Source organism: Aristolochia californica, unplaced genomic scaffold, assembly GCF_029961685.1.
Source record: "Aristolochia californica isolate CCGP_79_NKW_82.1479 unplaced genomic scaffold, dmAriCali1.0.hap1 SCAF_14, whole genome shotgun sequence".
Classification (NCBI taxonomy): Eukaryota; Viridiplantae; Streptophyta; class Magnoliopsida; order Piperales; family Aristolochiaceae; genus Aristolochia; species Aristolochia californica.
In genome coordinates, this window is record NW_027181815.1 from 2,287,366 (window position 1) to 2,309,310 (window position 21,945).

The 21,945-nt window shown below is 36.5% G+C and overlaps 2 protein-coding genes and 1 long non-coding RNA gene across 4 annotated transcripts; 2 read left to right on the top strand and 1 right to left on the bottom strand.

Annotated features, from left to right (window-relative positions):
- Nucleotides 1–3,601: 3,601 nt before the first annotated feature.
- Nucleotides 3,602–4,787, top strand: LOC137950882 (gamma-glutamyl peptidase 5-like). The gene is made up of 4 exons (XM_068797540.1): nucleotides 3,602–3,916; nucleotides 4,020–4,184; nucleotides 4,439–4,606; nucleotides 4,689–4,787. The coding sequence occupies exons 1-4, from the start codon at nucleotides 3,602–3,604 to the stop codon at nucleotides 4,785–4,787; spliced, it is 747 nt and encodes a 248-aa protein (XP_068653641.1).
- An 8,906-nt stretch (nucleotides 4,788–13,693) lies between these two features.
- LOC137950884 (serine/threonine-protein kinase 12-like) lies at nucleotides 13,694–17,809 on the bottom strand. 2 transcript variants are annotated; one of them, XM_068797543.1, is made up of 12 exons: nucleotides 17,739–17,809; nucleotides 16,991–17,262; nucleotides 16,595–16,687; nucleotides 16,267–16,350; nucleotides 16,016–16,107; nucleotides 15,812–15,932; nucleotides 15,616–15,695; nucleotides 14,849–14,911; nucleotides 14,646–14,737; nucleotides 14,381–14,475; nucleotides 14,182–14,294; nucleotides 13,694–14,092 (listed from the first exon to the last, which is right to left on the bottom strand). In XM_068797543.1, exons 2-12 carry the CDS (start codon nucleotides 17,234–17,236, stop codon nucleotides 13,975–13,977), a joined length of 1,197 nt encoding a protein of 398 aa, XP_068653644.1. In that variant the 5' UTR covers nucleotides 17,237–17,262; nucleotides 17,739–17,809; the 3' UTR covers nucleotides 13,694–13,974. The 2 variants fall into 2 exon arrangements, with proteins under 2 accessions (XP_068653644.1, XP_068653643.1); XM_068797542.1 differs by lacking the exon at nucleotides 17,739–17,809 and adding an exon at nucleotides 17,403–17,525.
- Nucleotides 17,810–18,401: 592 nt separating this feature from the next.
- LOC137950507 (uncharacterized) lies at nucleotides 18,402–20,582 on the top strand. The gene is made up of 2 exons (XR_011111951.1): nucleotides 18,402–18,865; nucleotides 20,203–20,582. It is a non-coding gene; the product is annotated as an uncharacterized lncRNA (long non-coding RNA).
- The last annotated feature ends 1,363 nt before the right edge of the window (nucleotides 20,583–21,945 follow it).

Here is a 21,945-nt window from a genome sequence, read left to right on the forward strand (position 1 = left end):
CATCCTCACGCCGCCCCTTCTCTCAAAACCTAGGAGGGTGATTTTTTAGGGTTTTTGTTAATTGAATTGAATTATTGTATTTAATTATAATATTGATTTCAATTTAGGTGTTTAATTATTGTATTTATTGTTTTGTGATTTACTGTTTAATTTCTAATTTTATGTTAATGAAATTTTTGCCAAATTAAAATTATTGTAAAGTTTTGTAAGATTTTTAATTAAATAATATATTTTTTAATAATTTATTATTTTGTATATAAGGTGATAAAAAGTAAACAAATAAATTATATTTTTAAACACAAACAATTTTTTTGTATATATTTTTTTAATTTATAAATATTTTAAATGGATAATATATGGGTAAGACTTAAGAGTAAATTTTTTTCTATTTATAAATATTTTAAATGGATAATATATAGGTAAGACTTAAGAGTAAATTTTTTTCTATTTATAAATATTTTAAATGGATAATATATGGGTAAGACTTAAGAGTAAATTTTTTTCTATTTATAAATATTTTAAATGGATAATATATGGGTAAGACTTAAGAGTAAATTTTTTTCTATTTATAAATATTTTAAATGGATAATATATGGGTAAAACTTAAAAGTAAAAAAAATATATTTAAAAATATTTTAAATCCATAGTAAATAGGTAAGAGTTAGATTATTTATATTTATAAATATTTTGAATTTCTAAATATTATTATTTTGTAAATAAGGTGATAAAAAATATAAAAGTAAATTTTATTTTTAAACTCTAAAATAACTTTTTTGTATATTTTTTTAAAAATTTAAATATTTTAAATCGATAATATATGGGTAAGACTTAAGGAGTAAGATTTTTTAAATTTATAAATATTTTAAATCCATAATAAATGGGTAAGAGTTAGATTTTTTCTATTTATAAATATTTAAAATTTGTAAATATTAAAATTTTGTAAATAAGGTGATAAAAAGTATACAAATAAATTGTATTTTTAAACTCTAAAATAAATTTTTTTAATTTTTTTAATTTATAAATATTTTAAATCTAATTAATTTACTTATTTTATTTTATTTTTTAAAATATGAAGAAAAAAAAGTGTAACGATATTTTTTTTAATTAATAAATATTTTAATTGATATTAAATGGTGTTAAATAAGTAAGAGTTAATTTTTTAATTGTTTACCAAAAAAATTTAAATAATTTTTTATTTTAGATATAAGGTAATAAAAAGTGTATTTGATTTTTTAATTTTTAAAAATTTATTCAAAATATTATTATTTAATGACGTGGCAGCCTCTGTGTTCATCTATAGTATCGCTCTGATGATGGGGCGACGCGTAAGCAGTCAAAGCTTATGTGTCATCTTTGACTGTCCACATATACAGTGGACCGGTCAAAGTTCGGTAGTTTTGTAAATAATTTGGGATCCTCATTATTTTCATAAATAAGTTGTTTCAAACCGGTATTTTGGTAAAATTCCCTAGAAACATAAATACAAAAATGGGGCTCATCTTGTTGTATTCCAAATGTAGTACGAATTTATAGAGGTTGATCGATCAACTTGAATAGGTATGCTCGACCCAATACAAATTTACAAAATGATGATCGATCAACTTGAATAAGTATGATTGATCATATAGAAAGTTATAAAACATGATCGATCAACCATTTTGATTTGATTGATCATGGAGAAGAGTACCAGCCAATATAATAAAGCATGATGGATCATCCTTAGTAACAAACGTGTTTTCAATTTCAATAATGGAAAAAATGTCATTTTTATTTAGCAATGACACTTAAGTAATTTCTCTAAGGAAACCAATAAAAGGGAATAGAATCCCAAGAAAGTGAGAGAAGAATTACAACCCTCTTCTATTTAAACTAGCTTTTATCTAATCCTCTCTTTGTCTTATTTTCTCCCCTTTTATCTAATATTTTCCCCTAATTTCTCTCATTTTTACTTGGTTAACACAATTACACAAAAGGATTGTATCAATTTGTATCAATCGGTATTAGAACAACTTTCTTGGGGTTTTTCTTCTTCGTCCTCCATGGTGAATATGAGATCAATTGATCAAATTGAAGGTTGTTATAGGTTGCTATTGTCTAGATATAAGAAGTATGTCACAGATATGCTACATGAGTAAATTTTGTTGGGAGCAAAACTTGATGAGATAACATGAAAGTGGTTCATAATCTTCGTTCTACAAGGACAAGACCATGTATAGAAGATTAGTGGGCAAAATGATTTATGCCACACTGACTCAACCAAACATCTTATTTGTTGCATAGTGAGCTAATTTTATGAAAAACCCTAGAAGGGTACACATAGAATATTGAGGTATCCGAAAAGAATGTACCATAAAAGCTTAAGGCTTATTAGATGAGTCTCATGGTCATTTTCATATTATGGGAGGATATACAAGAGAAGATATACAAATATGGGAGGATATACAAATATGTACCTTATTTTATAGACCTCTCACACTTTCTCTCTCTATCTTGTGCCTACTCTTCTCTCTTTCTTCTTAATTTACACTCTTACAATAGATAGGACTGTCTAAATAAACAGTAAAAAAAACGTGAAAAGTAGAAGGTAAGCTACAAAAACAAGAGGTTTCTCTTCACCGGAACCAGGGAAAATTCAAATACTAGCAATGACGAATAAATGGCTCACGACATCCCGGCCGTGCAATTTACCACGTTTGTCGCACTTTTTACTGTACCTCAATGCCGATTTTCTTGCAGCAAAGGCCGCCTAGAGTTAGAGTGAGGGTGAGAGTGACAGTGAGAGAGAGAGAAGGAAAGAGCCGTCTAGTGGCGTGTTCAATTTCCGGCAGCTGACCACGGACCACCTCCTGTCGGGACCAACTCCAAAACGTCGGCATCAGACACACTCAGGGCACGCGATCCGGATCAACGCTGCAAAACACACCAACCCTCTTTTTCTCATCTTCGTCCAAGTCTTTCTCTTCCCCCTTCGTCGTCAGTCTCTTTTTATTCTTTTCTTCCTCCACAATCTTTCTTCTTTTTTTTCTTTTCTTCACCAATCCATCCTAATTTTGCTTCAGGGAATTGGTTCCAGTGTGTAACACGAAGATGCACCCACTCACGGAGGAAAAGTACTGAGAGGAGGGGGGAAGGAGATCTGAAACACAAAGTTGTGATTGATTGATTCTCGACGGAACCAGATCCATTGAACGAGTTAAATCCAAATCTTTTTGGATGGCTGAAGATTTTAAGCATTGTTCAGTGAAAAAGATAGCTGCTGATATTTAATGAAGTAAATTTTAACTTAGAGAAGGAAAACACCGAGGGAGATGGGTAAGAAATTGATCATTCAAGTCATCTTTCCACGCCGAGGTATGGATAAGGAGGACTAGACCGCGCTTCAAGCATACTCTTACAAATACCCCCACCACCGTCGTCCCTCTTGTCACTGCACTTGAGCTCCTCCTTGCCTCTTCCACCAGGTTCTAAATCCAACTTATACTCGAGAGAATTTCCTTTCAGCTTTACGTATAAATATCCTCTCCGTAGCATCGATCCTTAGGTCCCCTAAGCTTCCACCGTGATCTCTCTTTATTTTCCTCTTTCAGACACACAATCGAAGATGGTTGAAGGGGAGAAGAGGTACGCACTGCTGTTAGCAGCCAGGGACTCGGACTACGTGAAGAAGGTGTACGGAGGCTACTTCAATGTGTTTGTGGCAGCATTTGGGGAAGAAGGAGGGACGTGGGATTTGTTCAGAGTGGTGGAAGGAGAGTTCCCAAAGATGGAGGAACTCGACAAGTACGAGGGCTTCGTGATCAGTGGAAGCCCATATGATGCATATGGGAACGACCTGTGGATCCTGAGGCTCTGTTTCCTTGTCCACATCCTTTATGTCATGGAGAAGAAGGTGCTCGGGATTTGTTTCGGACACCAGGTGATCATCATCAGTCATTGGGAGCTAGCTTTAAAATAATTTAACGTGTTGAACATGATTTAATCTCTGATCAGATGTCGGTGTTTTGGTATCTGAGAATCAGGTTCTGTGCCGCGCGTTCGGTGGAAAGGTTGGGAAAGCGTACGGGGGCTGGGATATTGGATTGAGGAAAGTGAAGATGGTCGATGACTTGTCTTCCTGCAAATATTTTCAGGGCTTGGAGCAAGTTCCTTCTTCTCTTTCCATCATGGAGTGTCACCAAGATGAGGTGTCTCTTAGCTTCTTTCTCCAAACCATCCCTCCTTGATGTAGGTATATACGGATTGCTTTCCATGCACCTGATTGACCTGACACAGGTCATGGAAACAAAAAGATCACTGGTCAAGCTGACTTCTTTAGATATTTTGGCTTATAATTTCTTTCGTCTCCTCCATTTTTCCTGTAAACAGAAAGGCAATTATTGACTCCTGTATCTTATGTAAAGATCATGATTTGGAAACGTTTATCCTGAACTGCATGCAGGTGTGGGAGATCCCATTCGGCGCAGAAGTGATCGCCTGCTCAGACAAAACCGGGGTCGAGATGTTCCGTCTGGGCGACAACGTTTTGGGAATTCAAGGACATCCAGAGTACAGCAAAGACATCGTCTGTAATCTCATCGAGAGGCTCCTCAACAGCAACTGTATTGAGGTTACTACTCACCCACCTTCTTTCCTGATTCTTCTTCTTCTGCGGGTTCTTATAGTTAACTGGCGTCTGGGAATCTTTGCAGTGTGGGTTTGCAGAAGATGCGAGAGCCACGATGGAGGCAGCAGAGGCTGACAGGGAATTCTGGGGGAAGATTTGCAAGAAGTTTCTGAAGGAGCGATAGGGCGCTTGAGACTCTCTCATGGAAGTCATTCCCTGTTTCCAACTGTACTCTTCCTAGCTTTATGACGCCATTAGAGAATAAAACTGTTTATTATATGAATTTCTACAAAGAATTGGTGTAGTCATTATTCTGATGCTTTCTATCATGTACTGTGTTAGACTTGAAGTCTAATAATAATAAAATAAATATGATAGAAATAGATATTAAATCCTCCATAATTTTTCTTATCATGAGAACTATACATATATCATAGAATTGAAATAACAAGAAAAAAGAGAGCATAAATTTCTTCTTGAAGAATATAAATGAAATTTGAAGTACACAAGATAACCTTTGATAATTCATTTACAAGTGATAAGCTTACTCCCGTTCTGCCAGACTGGGTGTCCAAATAGCCTTAGCTTCACTTGTAAGACCATGGAGGAATTTATAGATTTCCAAAGGGTATGGTATTTCATAAGGATATATCCCCTTAGGAGAGATACATTCTCTAAGGAGAGATACATCGCCTACGGAGAGACACATCCCCTCAAGAGAGATACATCTCCTTATGCCCAAGGGATGTGTCCAGTCAATGCACCCAATGAATCTACCTCTACAGGGGGATGTGCTGGCCATTATGCCCTCTACTGAACATTCAATGACAAAACATCTAAAAGTGGGGCCCACACCTCTAATATCATGGTAATTTTATTTTATAAATAATATATTTGAAACCATAATTCCAACAAAATCCCACTTGGTTTCAAATCCATTTCAAATTCCGATTTTCAAAAAAACATGAAAAATCAATCTCAACACATAAAACCATACCATGGCCATAGGCATTACCTTAAACACTTTAATATACATGTGGAGTTAACTCAGGCCTACACAATATATATCTTAGATATCCAAGGCTGGGGAATAAACCAAATCCATACTTGTCAAATTTGCCAGTTCAGCGGTCTCCATTCATAGCATACTCGAACCTGAACTCAGGGTAAAGCTCTGTACCAGTTCGAGTATTAGCCACTAAGGTAATTGTGCCTAATCAGTACCATAGGCCTGAATAATTTAGATATCTAACCCTACCTTCCTATTGAGACCCTTTCGTATATACATACAAGTATATACCTAATAGAAAAGCTGGACATCAAGGCATCTCACCGTTCGTGGCATACTCAGTACCTAAGGAGCTCAGGGTAAAGCTCTATACCAGCATGAGTATTAGCCGTAAAGGAAACTGTGCCTATGCAGTCCCATTGGCCTGGACAATTTTGAGACTCAACCGTCACTCCCTATTGAGACCCTCACATATACACGTACAAGTGCATACCTAATAGGGAAGTTGAATCTCAAGGCATACACTGAGTACTCATATTATCACACAAAAGCATATGCATTCTTTCAAAATTATTCCATGGAATATAAAGTACAATGTCATGACATGGTATTACAAATCATTAAGACCACAATGCATACAAAATAATGTTCTCCCACTTGGTCTCATCAATTATAAATAAATCAAACCCATGTTCCCCACATGGAAAGTGAAACTGGTCACGAGAAGACACTTGGCTAGTGGATCAGCTAAGTTATCCGGAGAAGATATCTTATAAATAACAACTTCCTCCTTCCTCAGCATGTCTCGTATGTAGTGGTATTTTCCTTCAATATATTTAGCCTCGGAATGACACTTCAAATGTTTTGTGATAGCAATAGCAGATGCATTATCACAAAAGAGAGGAATAGGTCGCTCCTCACAGTCTACCACTAGAAGACTTTGCAAGAATTTGTGAAGATAGACAACCTCCCTTGTAGCTAAGTTCATAGCCACATATTCTGCCACCATGGTTGGTTGCGCGACACAGTCTTGCTTCTTGCTTTTCTAATAAATGGCACCTCCACCAAACATAAAGATAAAACCAGAAGTAGACTTTCGGGTATCAATACATCCTTGATAATCTGAGTCAGAATAACCAACCAATTCCAACTTGTATGCTTGATAAGTCAAAACATATGACTTTGTTCGTTTTAGATAGCACATTACCTATTTTACCCATTCCCAGTGAGTGAAACCTGGATTAGCCTGAAACCGGCTAAGAATCCCAACCGCATAAGCAAGATCAGGTCTTGTACATGTAAGAGCATACATAAAACTCCCCACAACAGAAGCGTATGCATACTTAGATTCGTCCAACTTATCTTTAAGGCGAGAAGGACAATCCACCTGACTCATCTTTTTAGTGCTATCATAAGGTACTTAACCTTGTATACAGTTAGACATGAGAAAGCGATCCAGAAGAGTGTCGATATACTTCTTTTGAGACAAACTCAATTTTCGCAAAGATCTATCCCGTAGAATTTTAATACCAAGAATATAAGAAGCTTCCCCAAGGTCTTTCATATCAAATTTCTTAAACAACCATGTCTTTATACCTTGGAGTAACATAATATAATTCTCGGCTAATAAAATATCATCTACGTATAAAGTAAGAAAAGCAATGCGATCTCCCACTGTTTTGATATAAACACAGTGATTTTTTGGATTCTGAGTAAAACCATATGATGCAATTGCTTCATTGAACTTGATATTCCATAATCTTGAGAAATCATTTATAAATGTGATAAAATACGAATGACCATTACGAGTATTCACATTCATAGGTCCACATATATCAGAATGAATAATATCCAAAACATGAGAACTTCTTGAGCCTTTGGACGGAAATGGTATCTTTGTCATTTTCCCATATATACAACACTCACAAATAGGAAAATCATAATGTGAAAGATTTTTCAATAATCCTTGTGTCACAAGTCTTGTAATTATATCCTTGTTTATATGCCTTAGTCATAAATACTTCAAATACAATTCATTTTCTTTAATATCCAAAGAAATAGTAATATTGAACACCATATTTCCACTAAGTTGCAATTGATATATAGACCAGAATTTCGAAAACCTCTCAAAATTACTTTATCATCTTGTAACATAAGAAACTTTCGACTTCCAAAGTAAAATGTAAATCCAAGTTTCTCAAGACAAGATACAGATAATAGACTTCTTCTCATAGAAGGAGCCTAAAGACAATCTTCTAAATCAAAAAACTTGTTATCAACAAGCTTTAGCTAGTAAATTCCCACTCCTTCCACTATGGCCTTTTCATCATTTCCCATGTAAATAAAGTTTGTTTTATCCTCAATCTTTCTTAGCTCCTTGAAGCCCTTCAACTCATTCGATACATGAACAGTTGTACCAGAATCAGCCCACCAACTAAAAGGCATGATATAAATAGTACAAGTTTCAAGAGATAAGGACTCACTAGTGTTCTCCTGTTGCCCTTCTTGCATGGTTTTGAAAGCTCTACAATACTTCTTTATATGTCCTGGCTTATTACAGAAGAAGCAAACACGTTGATGTGCATGTAGCTCAACCCTTTGTTGATTGACCTTTTTGTTCTTGAAGTTTTGAAATTGAAAGTTTTTTCCCTTCTTCTTAAAATTCTTCTTTTTTGGCTTCAAAACTACGTTAGCACTAGGTGAAGGTTTATCGAACTCAATATTGGGATTGAGTCTTTCGGACTGGTGGTCGATCATATTAACCAAATCAAATATAGTCCACTTTGTCTTGGACAAAGAATTGATAATGTTGACCACTTTAGTTTTTTCATCCATGGGTCTACCATGATATTATAACTCATCTGCCATGGCAAACATGTCATTTACATGTTTTCTCACATCTACATTTTCTGCGCATTTGGCACGAGTGAACTTGTGCCATGTGTTATTGATGTGAGTAGACGACTTTTTGGCATATTTAGCCTCAATCTAGATGAGAATCTCTTTTGTAGTGGGGACATGAAAATAAGTCATCAAGAGAGTCTCTCTTAGAGCCCCAAGAATATGTGACCTAGAAATTTCATTAGCATTATTTCATTCCTTGAATTTTCTAAGGTCCTATTTATACTGTTTCAGATTATCGGGGTAGTTTATTCCGGAAGGTCTTTGAGGAGGTGTATCCACTTTCATAATCTTATCAAACCTATAGCCTCGTAGCATTAAGTCAACCCGTTGTGACCAATTCACAGAATTATTTCCATCAAGTACATTTTTCTTCAGGGACTCAGCAAAATTATGTCCACTACTGGATATTCCTGTCATCCAGAAAATATTTTAATATATTGGAGAACATACGTAATTATACAATCATTTCAACCATCTAGTACTCCCACTTACCCTTTGGGGATTCATGAGAGTTACTAGGCAAATCATTCCACACATAATAAACAAATAACAATATCACAAACAAACAAACAAACAAATAAATTAATTCATATGAATTAATCTATAATATACTAATCTAATTATACAACTCGCATTACCCTTTGGGGATTTTGCAAATTATTTAATTAAATTAATTTTCACATAAAAATACATAAATATATAACAAGGCATGCAATAAGACAAATTATAAATACTTCAAGAAATTATAGCAAAGAAATAATTAAACAACAACTAAACCAATTAGATATGAACTATTTATAAAATATCAACATATAAATCTTCATACCTATAGTCTTGGATCTCAAATAGCCAAATTAATTCCAAATAACATGGAAATTCCATTAAAAATAAAATTATGGGTCAAAACAACTATTAAAACACATTCCGGCTCATTATATTAGCAAAACCCGGTTTGGTTCATGGTTCTGGGTCATTATCGACCCGGACCACACAAACCCACACGTAAACAGGCATGCCCAAATAGCAGCCCACACACAACAACCCACACCAGTAGGACTGCACAGCAAGCCCACCTACGGCGCCAGAACCCAATAAGCCTAAACTATGCTTATTACCATTCACAAATAAACAGCCAAAAAATCCAAAACAAATATGGAAAAAATATAGAAAATTAGAATCTATCTCTATGATATCAGCAGAAGCATTATTCACTTGTATTTTTTAGACTTGATGTCTAATAATAATAAAATAAACATCATATAAATAGATATTAAATCCTCCATAATTTTTCTTATCATGAGAGCCATACATATATCATAGAATTGAAATAATAAGAATAAAGAGAGCATACCTTTCAACTTGAAGAATATAAATAAAATTAGAAGTGCACAAGATAACCTTTGATAATTTGTTTACAAGTGATAAGCCTGCTCCCGATCAGCCAGACTGGGTGTGCAAATATCCTTAGCCTCACTTGTAAGACCATGGAGGAATTTATAGATTTCCAAAGGGTGTGACACTAATGACTATTCATAAGGATACATCCCATTAGGAGAGATACATCCCCTCAAGAGAGATACATCTCCTTATGCCCAAGGGATGTGTCCAGTCAATGCACCCAATGAATCTACCTCTACAGGGGGGATGTGCTGGCCATTATTCCCTGTACTGAACATTCAATGACAAAACATCGCCTTTAATATCATGGTAATTTTATTTTATAAATAATATATTTGAAACCATAATTCCAACATAGTGATCACCCTTCAAATCTCTTGACCTGTATCTCAGCATGAGACGGAATTAAATGAAGATTAAATTCAAACCTAGTTGAAAAGATTGGTCATTAAAGTAAGGATTCTGATAAGGAAAAATTTGCATTACTAACATGTTCGAGAATCGCTAATATTATATGCTGTTGTGGCTTTAAATCCGAATCCGCATCCCTCGACTCTGAGACTTAATTCTTCATCTTCTTCAACCCATTCTCTTTGTATAAGTGAAAAGTAGTTTCAGAGTTAGGAAGTAAACAACGAAAGCCAACCATGTGACATGTGTTACTTTAGAAAAGAAAATAAGTATTTGATGATTATTATTCCCAAAAAAATAGTTAATAAAAATAAAATATAATGAATAAACTCTGCTACTCACTAACTATTTTTTTTGAATAATAATAAACAGAATTTTCTTTTCCATGAGTTCCAAATAGACCCTAAGGAGTTAGACTAGACCCCCCTTATATGTCCAATGAGTCTCCTTTTATTCCCCTGAGTTTAACTCCAACTCAAACAACCCGATCCAATTTCACTTGGAGTCTTAACTCTCACGTGCACTTACTATAATGGCCTTTCACAATAAACGACTCTCGAAGAGTCCATTTGGGAAAGGATTCAAGTAGTTCTTCAGAATATTTAAAGAGGAATTCAGATTTTCTAATCAACATAGAAACATAAATACAAAAATGACGTTCATCTTTTTATTTCCAAATGTAGTACAAATTTACAGAGGTTGATCGATCAACTTGAATAGGTATGCTCGATCCAATACAAATTTACAAAAGGATGATTGATCAACATGAATAAGTATGATTGATCGTACAGAAAGTTACAAGACAAAATTTATAAAACATGATCGATCAACCATTTTGATTTGATTGATCATGGAGAAGAGTACCGGCCAATATAATAAAGCATGATAGATGGCATGATGGATCATCCTTAGTAACAAACCATTTTTCAATTTCAATAAAGGAAAAAATATCATTTTCATTTGGCAATGACACTTAAAGTAATTTCTCTAAGGAAACCAATAAAAGGGAATATAATCACAAGAAAGTGAGTGAAGAATTACCACCCTCTTCTATTTAAAATAACTTTTATCAAATCCTCTCTTCGTCCTATTTTCTCCCCTTTCATCTAATATTTTCCCGTAATTTGTCTCATGTTTACTTGGTTAACTCAATTACACAAAAGGTTTGTATCAATTTGTATCAATTGGTATTAGAACAACTTTCTTGGGGTTATTCTTGAATAAGGAAAGAGATCAAGAGATCAAATTGAAGGTTACTATTGTGCTTGGTAGTCTTGATGAACTTACTGAGCCGGTGTGACTAACTCTAACTTAGATATGTTTGCTTTCCATGTGACCCTTGTTTCTATGTGAGTGATTGATTATGTTTTTTCATTGTTAGCCCTCTTATTTAGACATCATTTTTCAAGCATGTCACCCTATTTGATGGTTCCTCCTAGCTAGTGGAATGGGCATGCTTCTTGTCAACTTGTTATCTATGAGTCAAATCACTACATCCTTGCATTATTTAGTGACATTTTTTCTTACTTATTCTGGGTTTCATGATCTCCACACAAGTCATAAGTGAGGTAGGTTTTACTACTTAGAGGTTTTACCAATACAGCCTTTTATAGTTGTTCAAGTAAATATTTCATCTAAATAGTGGCATTTAGATTAGGACATCCTTCCCTAGTCAAATTACACAAAATTTTTCTACATTTGCTTCTTAATACATTGTTTCAATAAAAATCATGTAAATTCAGGAAACACCATCAAACATCATTAGTCTTCTTGTATGTATACCTCACTGCAAAATGGGGTAGCAAAAAAGAAGACGTACCACTTGTTAAAGGATGCACAAACCATCTTATTAGGGTGATGTTGTTCTTACTGTACATTAGCGACAAGATGTGTTTCTTAGTACTTGGGGGGAAAATCCCATTGTAGGTACTTAAAACCCACCAATGATTTGTTACACTATGTCCCCATGTGTTTGGTTCGTCTCTTGATAAGTTGTCATCAAGATCAGTCAAATGCTTTTCCTTAGATACTCTATACTAAAAAGGAAACAAATATTATTGCCCTTAATAATAAAACTTGTTGTTCTACTAATGTCGCATTCTTTGAAGACTTTTCACTTGACATAGATGTTGTTGCCCCTATTCAGATGGAAAATGTTCTAAGCGCCAAGGCCCTTAGATTACAAGTACGTGAAACCACCCAAGACACCCTAAAAAATCCCTCTCTTCTATCCCTGCATGTTCCCTCTTCATCAATGGCTCTTGAGGTAAATAATTTGGACCTTCCCATTTCCCTTCATAAAAGTGTTTATGCCAGTATCAAACATTAAATCTCCAAGTTTGTTTCTTTTGATTCTTTGACTCGTTCCTGCAAGATACCTTGTCATGATCCTCATGTGCTACTCCTTCAATGTAGGATGTTATTGTTCTCCTAAACAAAAGCAAGTTATGGATGTGGAGATGGGAATCTTATTTGCGACCTGGATATTTTACGATCTACCTCAAGATATTGACAGTATGGATTGCCAATGGATCTATGTTATGAAGTACAAAACTAATGGATTCAGGTATTAAACTAGAGTCGTGGCTAAGAGGTATAATCAAACCTATGGTATAGATGTCTTTGAGATTCTCTTCAATACCAAAGTTAACATATATGATTTCTATGGTAGTAAACAAAGGTTGACCCTTGTTTCAATTGAACATAAAAAATGACTTCTTATATAGGGAATCAGAGGAATATGCATACCTAGTAGCCTCTTGGTATGTTACTTAAGGGGAGGAGAGGAAAATGTGTAGACTAAACCAGGTTATTTATGGCCTTAAGCATACCTAAGAGTGGTTTGATAAGTTCAACAAAATAATACTCATTTCTAAAGTTGTTGTGTTAATTGTGTACCTCGATGATATAATGTTATAAAGAAGTAAAAGAATACCTTTTCAAACCAAACACTTGGGATCCTCTGGTACAATCTTGTTATTAGAGTGCCAAGGAGGAAAACAATAATTGTCTAGATATAAAAAGTACGTTACAGATATGCTACATGAGTAAAATTTGTCGTGAGCAAAACTTGATGAGAAAGCATGGAAGTGATCCATAATCTTTGTTCTACAAGGACAAGATTGTGTATAGAAGATTAGTGGGTAAAATGATTTATGCCACACTGACTCAACCAAACATCTTATTTGTCGCATAGTTACCTAATTTTATGAAAAACCCTAGAAGGGTCGTCTAGAAGGCACACATAGAATATTGAGGTATCTGAAAAGAAAGTACCATAACATCTTTAGGCTTATTAGATGAGTCTCATGGTCATTTTCATATGATGGGAGGATATACAAGAGAATATATACAAATATGTACCTTATTTTATAGTTAAGTGATAATTAATACAAGAGAAGCGATTTCAGACCTCTCACACTTTCTCTCTCTATCTTATGCCTACTCTTCTCTTTCTTCTTAATTTACACTCTTACAATAGATAGGACTGTCTAAATAAACACTAAAAAAAACGTGAAAAGTAGAAGGTAAGCTACAAAAACAAGAGGGTTCTCTTCACCGGAACCAGGGAAAATTCAAATACTAGCAATGACGAATAAATGGAATGTAAAAATCACAGCCACCATATCATAGAAGTATTTGAACACTTTCAGCAGATTGGGCAACCTGGTTTTGCCAAGGAAACGGAAACCTCTTCCAGAACTTCTATAATGGAAGCAAATGAGGGCCTATTAGAATTGTCTGCTTTCACGCAATCCCTTATCAACCTGAGGTTCCAAATCCCAAATCAACAAACTTGTTGCATAAATAGAAAATTTCTTTCCTGTAGAAATAGATGTTAAATACGTGAGCTTACTGCTGAATCCTTTCAGGGCAGCGACTGAGCTTAAATTTCAGAAATTGATCAGTCCATGTCGATTGAGTTAGAGAGAAGTTCGAATCGGAATACAAAACTCGTCCTTCCAACATCTGCAACAAAGTAAAGGCTGTAAAAAATACTGTGGAAGCTGATCATTTCTATCCTACCCAGAAAAAGAGAAAGCGTCCATTATTACCTCGTAGAAAATGCTGGCAAATGAACATATATCTCTCTCGGTATCGTATGGTGAATTGCAGCCCAGATACTCAGTTCCTTTTCCTTCACCTATTACTAAAAAAAAACAGGAGATAAAATGAAACATTTCTTTTCCCCTACATCTCTGGGTTTCCCATATAAATAGGTCCCAGATTCTGTCTCATGCTGAGATGTGGCTCAGGAATTCACTCAGTGGCTTTCCTACCGTATAGCAAAAGATTTGAAATTGGAATGTTTTAACATACAGTCTACTTGGAAAGGGTGCTTCTGCTCATAAAGCATCTGAACCCAGTATTCACCAATCTTGAGATGACCTCCTTCGTCTTGCAGCAAATTCCTGCAATGAAAAGAATCCACGAGAATTCATTCTCAAGTTTATCTCTACCCAGTAGATACAATATATTGAAGTAAATCAACCCATCCAAGAGGTGCAAGAGTGTACACTCACGTGAAGTCCAAACGGTTGTGAACTATGGGTTCAGGTTTGTGCTGATGAAGATAACTCATTCCCCTGGCAATCATTTAAATTACAAGCCAAGGAGGAATATCATGACTGAAGAAATTTATATAATGAAATTACTCGAAATTAAGTGTCAAATTGGAAGTATTCCAAATAAAAAAATTTCTTGTAGGAGAAACCATATTAAAATTGAAGGACTGACATCAATGTTCGCTGCATATCATCTTCTTGCATGGTGTCCAATCTAGTTCTAGTGGTACAAGAAACTTTAGCTGAACTAATCCTTACCACTTGTATATACAATTCTTAAAAGGTCAGCTTCCATATAAATTCTGAAGTGTCTTCCCAAGTGGCTATTGGATCATTTGCTTAGGCATTTACTAAATCCTAATTTATGTGTAAATTGCATTTAATTGTATCAGTTTTATATTTCTGTTTCAAAGCCAATTTGTACTCATGTGGAAGTCCATCTCCGATGTCTGACAGGTTAGATAGTGTTTCTTTAACAATACAATCAAGTTGTGTGGGACTACAGCAACTACATTTATAGAATGTAAAGCCACAATAATGGTCAACAGTTTTCAGACAAAAATCGGTGCTGCAGGGAGGATATTAACACTAATCTCTCTTTTTGATGTATGCTTGCTGAAAAAAAATTACAAATTATCAAACATTAATCAAGCTTTTTATATAAAAAAAATCGGAGGAAGAAATCCCACTAAAAATTATTCCACCGTACAGAAGTCTGCTCTTACCTAGCAATATCCAATGCATATCGAAGTGCCGTTTGCAAGTCAAACCGTAATTTTCTATTCAAGATATGTCGCAATGTTCCCTAGCATGACAAATTAAGAAAAAAACTTAGATGAAAACACAAATTTAATGGAATTTAAAAAAACAGAAATTTAAGCAAACTTTTCTAAAGTGTAAAGAAAGTTTATACAGTCATACTCCTGATAAATACTCAGTAATAAGGACCAGCTCTTCCCCATGCACCGCAGCGCCAAGGAATTGCAGAATATTGGGGTGCCGAAGTTCCCTTAAGAGAAACATGTCCTTTGAAGACAATTTGCTGCATCATTTTGTAAGCATACATGCTCAGTGATTGTTAATTAAGGAGGTAAGCACAGCAGACAATAGGCCTTGCAAACATACACTGTCATGGGAGATGAGATGTTTCTTTTTATTGTAGTTTTAACAACCCATGTACCACACCATTTGACCCTTATTGATACACCAAATCGGCACTACAGAAAAATTGCAAACATATTGGAATCTTCAAATGTCAACCTTATAATCCACAGTAGTTTCAGTACATATCAAATGCAAGTTAGGTTGCAAAGATTTGAAATGAAACTGAATAAAGATGGCTAACTAGAAATTTGGCAAGAGGATGCATTCATTACCTGGTCAATTGTTAATAACTGCTCTGCGCTTAATTCTGACATATCTATAGTCAGTTCATTCAAACTTTGTTCATGTGGGAAAGTCTGCAAACACAATTGACTTAAACCTGTTAGTTTACCAGATTTTTCAAGCAAATTACAACTTAAGAAAGTTCCAACACTTCATTTTCTAAGTATGTAATAATATTGTTGTGTGATTGCTTTTACACTTTTTGATTGCCAAAAGAATATGGAATTGTCTGAGGGGGGAAATAAAAGAAAAGAAAAGAAATTTTTCTTGCTAGAAAGAAGGAATTCAATTATCTTAAAAATGAAGAAAGTAATTTACCAAAGGATGGTAATTGCTAGAATCTTTTCCCCCATTCACCTCGAGGAATCTACATATGTCTCTATGGCCATAAATTCTAGCATCTGTTAAAGGCTTGAAATTTCAAACAAACAAAAAAGAGTCAGAGCCTTGGAAAAATTCTGATCAATTTGATGCATAAAATAATGCTACTATGAGCATAGTGCTAAGCAAATTAACAATAGAAAAACCACAGTATTATTCCATAACACAATGGAAATACAAAATTAACCAAATCAAACCAACAGAATGGTTTTCTTGACCATCTTGCAGACATTTCTCCAAGTACTTTGTTTACTTTCATATGCCCAATTGATGTGTTTTGAGGAATATAGAACCACAAGCACTAAATGACTGAGACAGAGCAAAAGAACTTACCGTCCGCTGCCAACGGTCTTCAAGATTAACATTGGCATGGTACTGTATGAGCAACTCCACAACGGAAGCATGACCCTCACTGGCAGCAAGATGCAAAGCAGTTCTGTTGTCATAGTCCTGTACATTAGGGGAAGTGCCTGCCCTCAGCATCTGGTTCAGGCCAACCCTATCTCCCCTTGATGCACAGCTAAGGAAGCTTCCGATCAGCTGCATGTCAAGATCCTCTGCTCCCTCTTGGTCCATCATCTTACATCTTCTAGACCTTTATGAACCTGAAAAATATACGTACAGAATGAAATTTCGCAGAAGTGGCAGCAGCATAAAAGAAGAAATATTACAGTGGCATGTAGTACTATTACGCTTCAGAAGTAGAAGATGCCAGAGTGTCTACAAATTATAACCTTTGATATACCTCTTGATGGAGAAAGAGCTACCCAGATTTCTGTTGAAACTTCTTTCATTTACAGAAGAAACTGGGCTTTTGGGTGCTTGATGGTTTTAGAAATGAGAGGAGAACTGGCCCTGCAAAAGACGTTCTTCGGCGGAAAGTCGGCGATTCCATCAAGGTACATTTGGTTTGTTTATAACGATTACAAATTTACAGTTTCTATTTACAAAACACCAGCGTATTAATGGGTCAGGTTAACGCGTCAATCAAAATATAAATTATTCTATTAGAGATGTCAGTTAGTAACCAATAAATTCAATAAAAACGAATAATAGGAGATGATATACAAAATCCTCCTACCATATACTTCTAATCAGCGCCTCATTCCACCCGATACCCAAGTATTAATCAATCCTATGAACCCCTTCAATCTCTGCAAACACCTGTCTTAGTTGCATAGGAGTCCCATTTGAAACTTGGATCATCGATTTATCTCCATTCATTTCTTGACCAGCTTCACGTGAGTACCACTCCAGATTGTCCTCCCATTTTCTTGGAAGTCTTTTGCAGACAAGAGAATTGACTAAAACTAGTTCTTCTTAATCTTATCTTCAAATTACATACCCCAACACCTGATAGCGAAGGATAAAGATATAGGGGAACAAAGACAAGGGATCCCTTTGCCTAATACCCAGCTGGGGTTGAAAATACTCAGAGGTATGACCATGGGTCATATCTGAAAAACAGGAACTGTTCACAAAATAGAGAGGTAGGGCCTCTTGTTCTAAAGCCCCTGGCACCTCTACTCTTTGTTCTATGATTAATGTTTGTAGGCTTTTGGTTCGAAAAGCTGCGCCCTAGGGAACAATTTGTGGTCGCAGTGAGCCCCAATTTGGTTACACACGACTACACGAGAGATTTTGTGGCTTTCGGTACTGGCATTTGTGTGATTCTATTCGGAGCTAGACCCCATTTTGTCTCTCCACCCCGCCACCCCTGCGGAGCTAGCTAGCCGCACCCGAATTAAAATTTTCTGTCCTTCCGCCGTGACTGTCTCTAAATAACCAGAAAAATTTCTCTTTCAGATTTCGAGGTGCTGCTGCTTTGGAGATTTCCCTGCCTCAAACCATTCAATGCCTGCATTTTTTATTCTTTTCTTTCTCCTCTTCTGTTTTTCGAGGGGAGAGATGGATTGAGTAATGGCGGACAACGATCGTATTCAGGAGTTGCAGGGGCTCATGCTTAACTACAATACAATTGTATTCTTTTGACTGTTTCCTCTCGAAACAGCGGCAATTTTGTATGTTGTGATTCAGAAGAGTGAAGAAGGAACCGTCTTTCTGCTAGTGCCTGCCGGAAAGTATGAATGAAATGTTGCAGGCCTTTGACACTCTAATCAGGGACGTCGGAGCTTCGATTTCCTTCATTATCTCGCCGGAGAAGGATCCCTAGTTCTGTTTACTTTTGCCATTCTGCAAGGAAAGGAGGTATGGATGCACTTTTATCTTTTTTGATACTTCGCTTAAGTTTCAGAAACTGTTTGTTTATATTTTGTGGTTCATTAACTAGATCTGGAACTGAATCGTTGGAGAACTCTGCATTTCCTCTCACAGATCTATATACAATCCTTTGCCGTTTATTCATGTAGTTAATCGGCTGCTTCTTTTTCTTTTATTTGAATTTATTTTGTAGGCATACCTCCGATGTTAATGTTCTTTTTCATGTCTTTCTCTCCAAATAAATCATTCCTTTCATAATCCATTCATCTTTTTCAGATTAACACCGGAAGAGTCCTTGTATTTACCTTCCGCACTTTGGTTAATTTTTCTAGAGGTTTGATCTAGGGACATTCGTGACGATCACTATGACCTGTATTCTCTTTCGAGAGAGAGAAAAGGAAAGAAAGAGATTCTGTGTATGTGTTATTCTTTTCTTCAGTCGTCGTCTTTCAAGATGCAAATAAGGCTTCTACGACAAGCTCCTCCCTCCGCACCTCACAAAAGTAAGACGAAAGAAAAAGCTCGAAATTTGCAGTGCTTCTCCACTGGTTTCCAATCCCTGACTTTCTCCGCAGACATTCCGTGTCTGGATGTGTTCGTCGCCTCGAGCCCTTCTTCCGAGCCGGAAAGAGACAAATATGCCCGTCGCTGCTTTTTTCTTCACCGTTTCTCTCCTTTTTTTGCTCCTTGGGTTTTCCACTTTCCTTCACAGACGTCCATTTTCGTGCCCCTGGACCACAATTTTGTTGCTCTTTGGCCTCCACATCGAGCCTTAAACCTCCGTTCCACGTCTCACGTTGTGATTTGTTGGGGTCTTGCTCTTTCGAGAAGACATGTGAACGGGTCAATTTCTGCTGGGAAGAAGAAGTGCGGGGATTGCAAAAGAAGCAATTGCCTCCCACACGATCTCTGCCTCTTTTCTGAGGCTTTGATACGAAAAATCCGGTCGTTTTCGTTCCGTCAGTGTTCATTTACTAGAATGCCCCTTCTCCAGTTCCCTCCCTGGTTATCCCGGTTTCTTCTTTCTGGGCAGCGGGTCATTACTCCTCCTAAAGCTGAGCTCCCTCTTTTCTGCAAAACCTCCTCTGACCGTACGATTCTGCCTTCGTTTGCCGATACGAGCCAACATCGCAGTGGAAGCAAAAGGGGGAAAAAAAGATAACAATCCCTTTAATGCACTCAGTGGTCAGCAATAGGAGCGAAACAAACATTCAGATCTAGGAAAGCTAGAGACGTAGCAAAAGCAGTGTCCCTAGATTTGAGAGCTGAGAGACATTTTTTCCTTCTCATTCATCTTTTCTTATCTCTTGTCCCCCTCCAATCAGAGCGAGCGGGAGGCGACGATGGTGGAGCTGGCTTCTGTTCGTGGACGCGCCGGACCAAATTACTCCCGGAAGAAGCTGGTGAAGGTTTTAATGGCTGCCATTTCTGATGAATGGGTCGGGACTGGGATGTCAGGATGGTACGTTCGTGTTCAGTTTCCTCTTCTGCTTTCGGAGGGCTGCAGTAATACTCGGTGGCTTTAAAGAGCGCTCTGGGTGGCGGTGGCGGTGGCGGTGGTGATATTGGCTGGATGGCTCAATCTCTTTTCTCTTTTTTTTTTTTTTTTTTTGTCATTTACAGTTATTGCCTGCTTGCATTTCGTACGATTTGTTTTTCGCGATTGTATTTATTTTATACTGGACTGAAGAAATGCCATTGGAGACTGGCGTTGTATGTATCTGCTCTCCTGCACGTAGTGTAGCTACAGATGTTTCTGAAAGAAAGAACAAAAAGGAAAAAACTCAAATGAGAAGATAGAGGAAGTTGCAGCAAAATAGAAGGCCATGGCCATTAACCGTTAATGTGTGAACTCCTGTTTTGTTTAAACTTTGGACAATGCGATAATGGCTGTGAGAGGAACGATCTGAAACGAACTGGTCACATCGATTTGCAGAGATGTGACTTATGAGAGACTCAACGTAATACTGACGGGTCGCTGTCGACATTTTATTTCGTCTCAAGGATGAAAAAATAAAAAAAGAACGGTGAAACTGGGATGCATGGCTCTATGCCGAAGCTCAAACCAAGTTCGCGCTCGTCTTCTAACTCAAACGAGTTCAATTTTAGGTTCGAGCTCGATTTCCTTTCTAATGACTTCACAATAGACCCGACCATTTAATATAATTAATATAATTATTAAATAATATTAAATATTTTAGACCTACTTATAAATTATTACACTTATGATGAAGTAAGTTCTTATTTCTCTCAATTAAATTCTAAAATTCAACGTGGCTCACGGCATCCCGGCCGTGCAATTTACCACGTTTGTCGCACTTTTTACTGTACCTCAATGCCGATTTTCTTGCAGCAAAGGCCGCCTAGAGTGAGAGTGAGAGAGCCGCCTAGTGGCGTGTTCAATTTCCGGCGGCTGACCACGGACCACCACCTGTCGGGACCAACTCCAAAACGTCGGCATCAGACACACTCAGGGCAGGCGATCCGGATCAACGCTGCAAAACCAACCCTCTTTTTCTCATCTTCGTCCAAGTCTTTCTCTTCCACCTTCGTCGTCAGTCTCTTTTTATTCTTTTCTTCCTCAACAATCTTTCTTCTTTTTTTCTTTTCTTCACCAATCCATCCTAATTTTGCTTCAGGGATTTGGTTCCAGTGTGTAACACGAAGATGCACCCACTCACGGAGGAAAAGTACTGAGAGAGGGGGGGGGAAGAAGAATCTGAAACACAAAGTTGTGATTGATTGATTCTCGACGGAACCCGATCCATTGAACGAGTTAAATCCAAATCTTTTTGGATGGCTGAAGATTTTAAGCATTTTTCAATGAAAAAGATAGCTGCTGATATTTAATGAAGTAAATTTTAACTTAGAGAAGGAAAACACCGAGGGAGATGGGTAAGAAATTGATCATTCAAGTCATCTTTCCACGCCGAGGTATGGATAAGGAGGACTAGACCGCGCTTCAAGCATACTCTTACAAATACCCCCACCACCCTCGTCCCTCTTGTCACTGCACTTGAGCTCCTCCTTGCCTCTTCCACCAGGTTCTAAATCCAACTTATACTCGA

Excerpts from the sequence above, each read along its gene's own strand:
- LOC137950882 (XM_068797540.1), top strand. The coding sequence starts at position 3,602 with ATGGTTGAAGGGGAGAAGAGGTACGCACTGCTGTTAGCAGCCAGGGAC. Across the intron at positions 4,185-4,438 it reads TGGAGTGTCACCAAGATGAG|GTGTGGGAGATCCCATTCGG; the intron begins GTGTCTCTTAGC and ends AACTGCATGCAG. Across the intron at positions 4,607-4,688 it reads TCAACAGCAACTGTATTGAG|TGTGGGTTTGCAGAAGATGC; the intron begins GTTACTACTCAC and ends GAATCTTTGCAG.
- LOC137950884 (XM_068797543.1), bottom strand. The coding sequence starts at position 17,236 with ATGATGGACCAAGAGGGAGCAGAGGATCTTGACATGCAGCTGATCGGA. Across the intron at positions 15,933-16,015 it reads ATCTCATCTCCCATGACAGT|CAAATTGTCTTCAAAGGACA; the intron begins GTATGTTTGCAA and ends AAAATGATGCAG. Across the intron at positions 14,738-14,848 it reads CACAACCGTTTGGACTTCAC|GAATTTGCTGCAAGACGAAG; the intron begins GTGAGTGTACAC and ends TTTTCATTGCAG.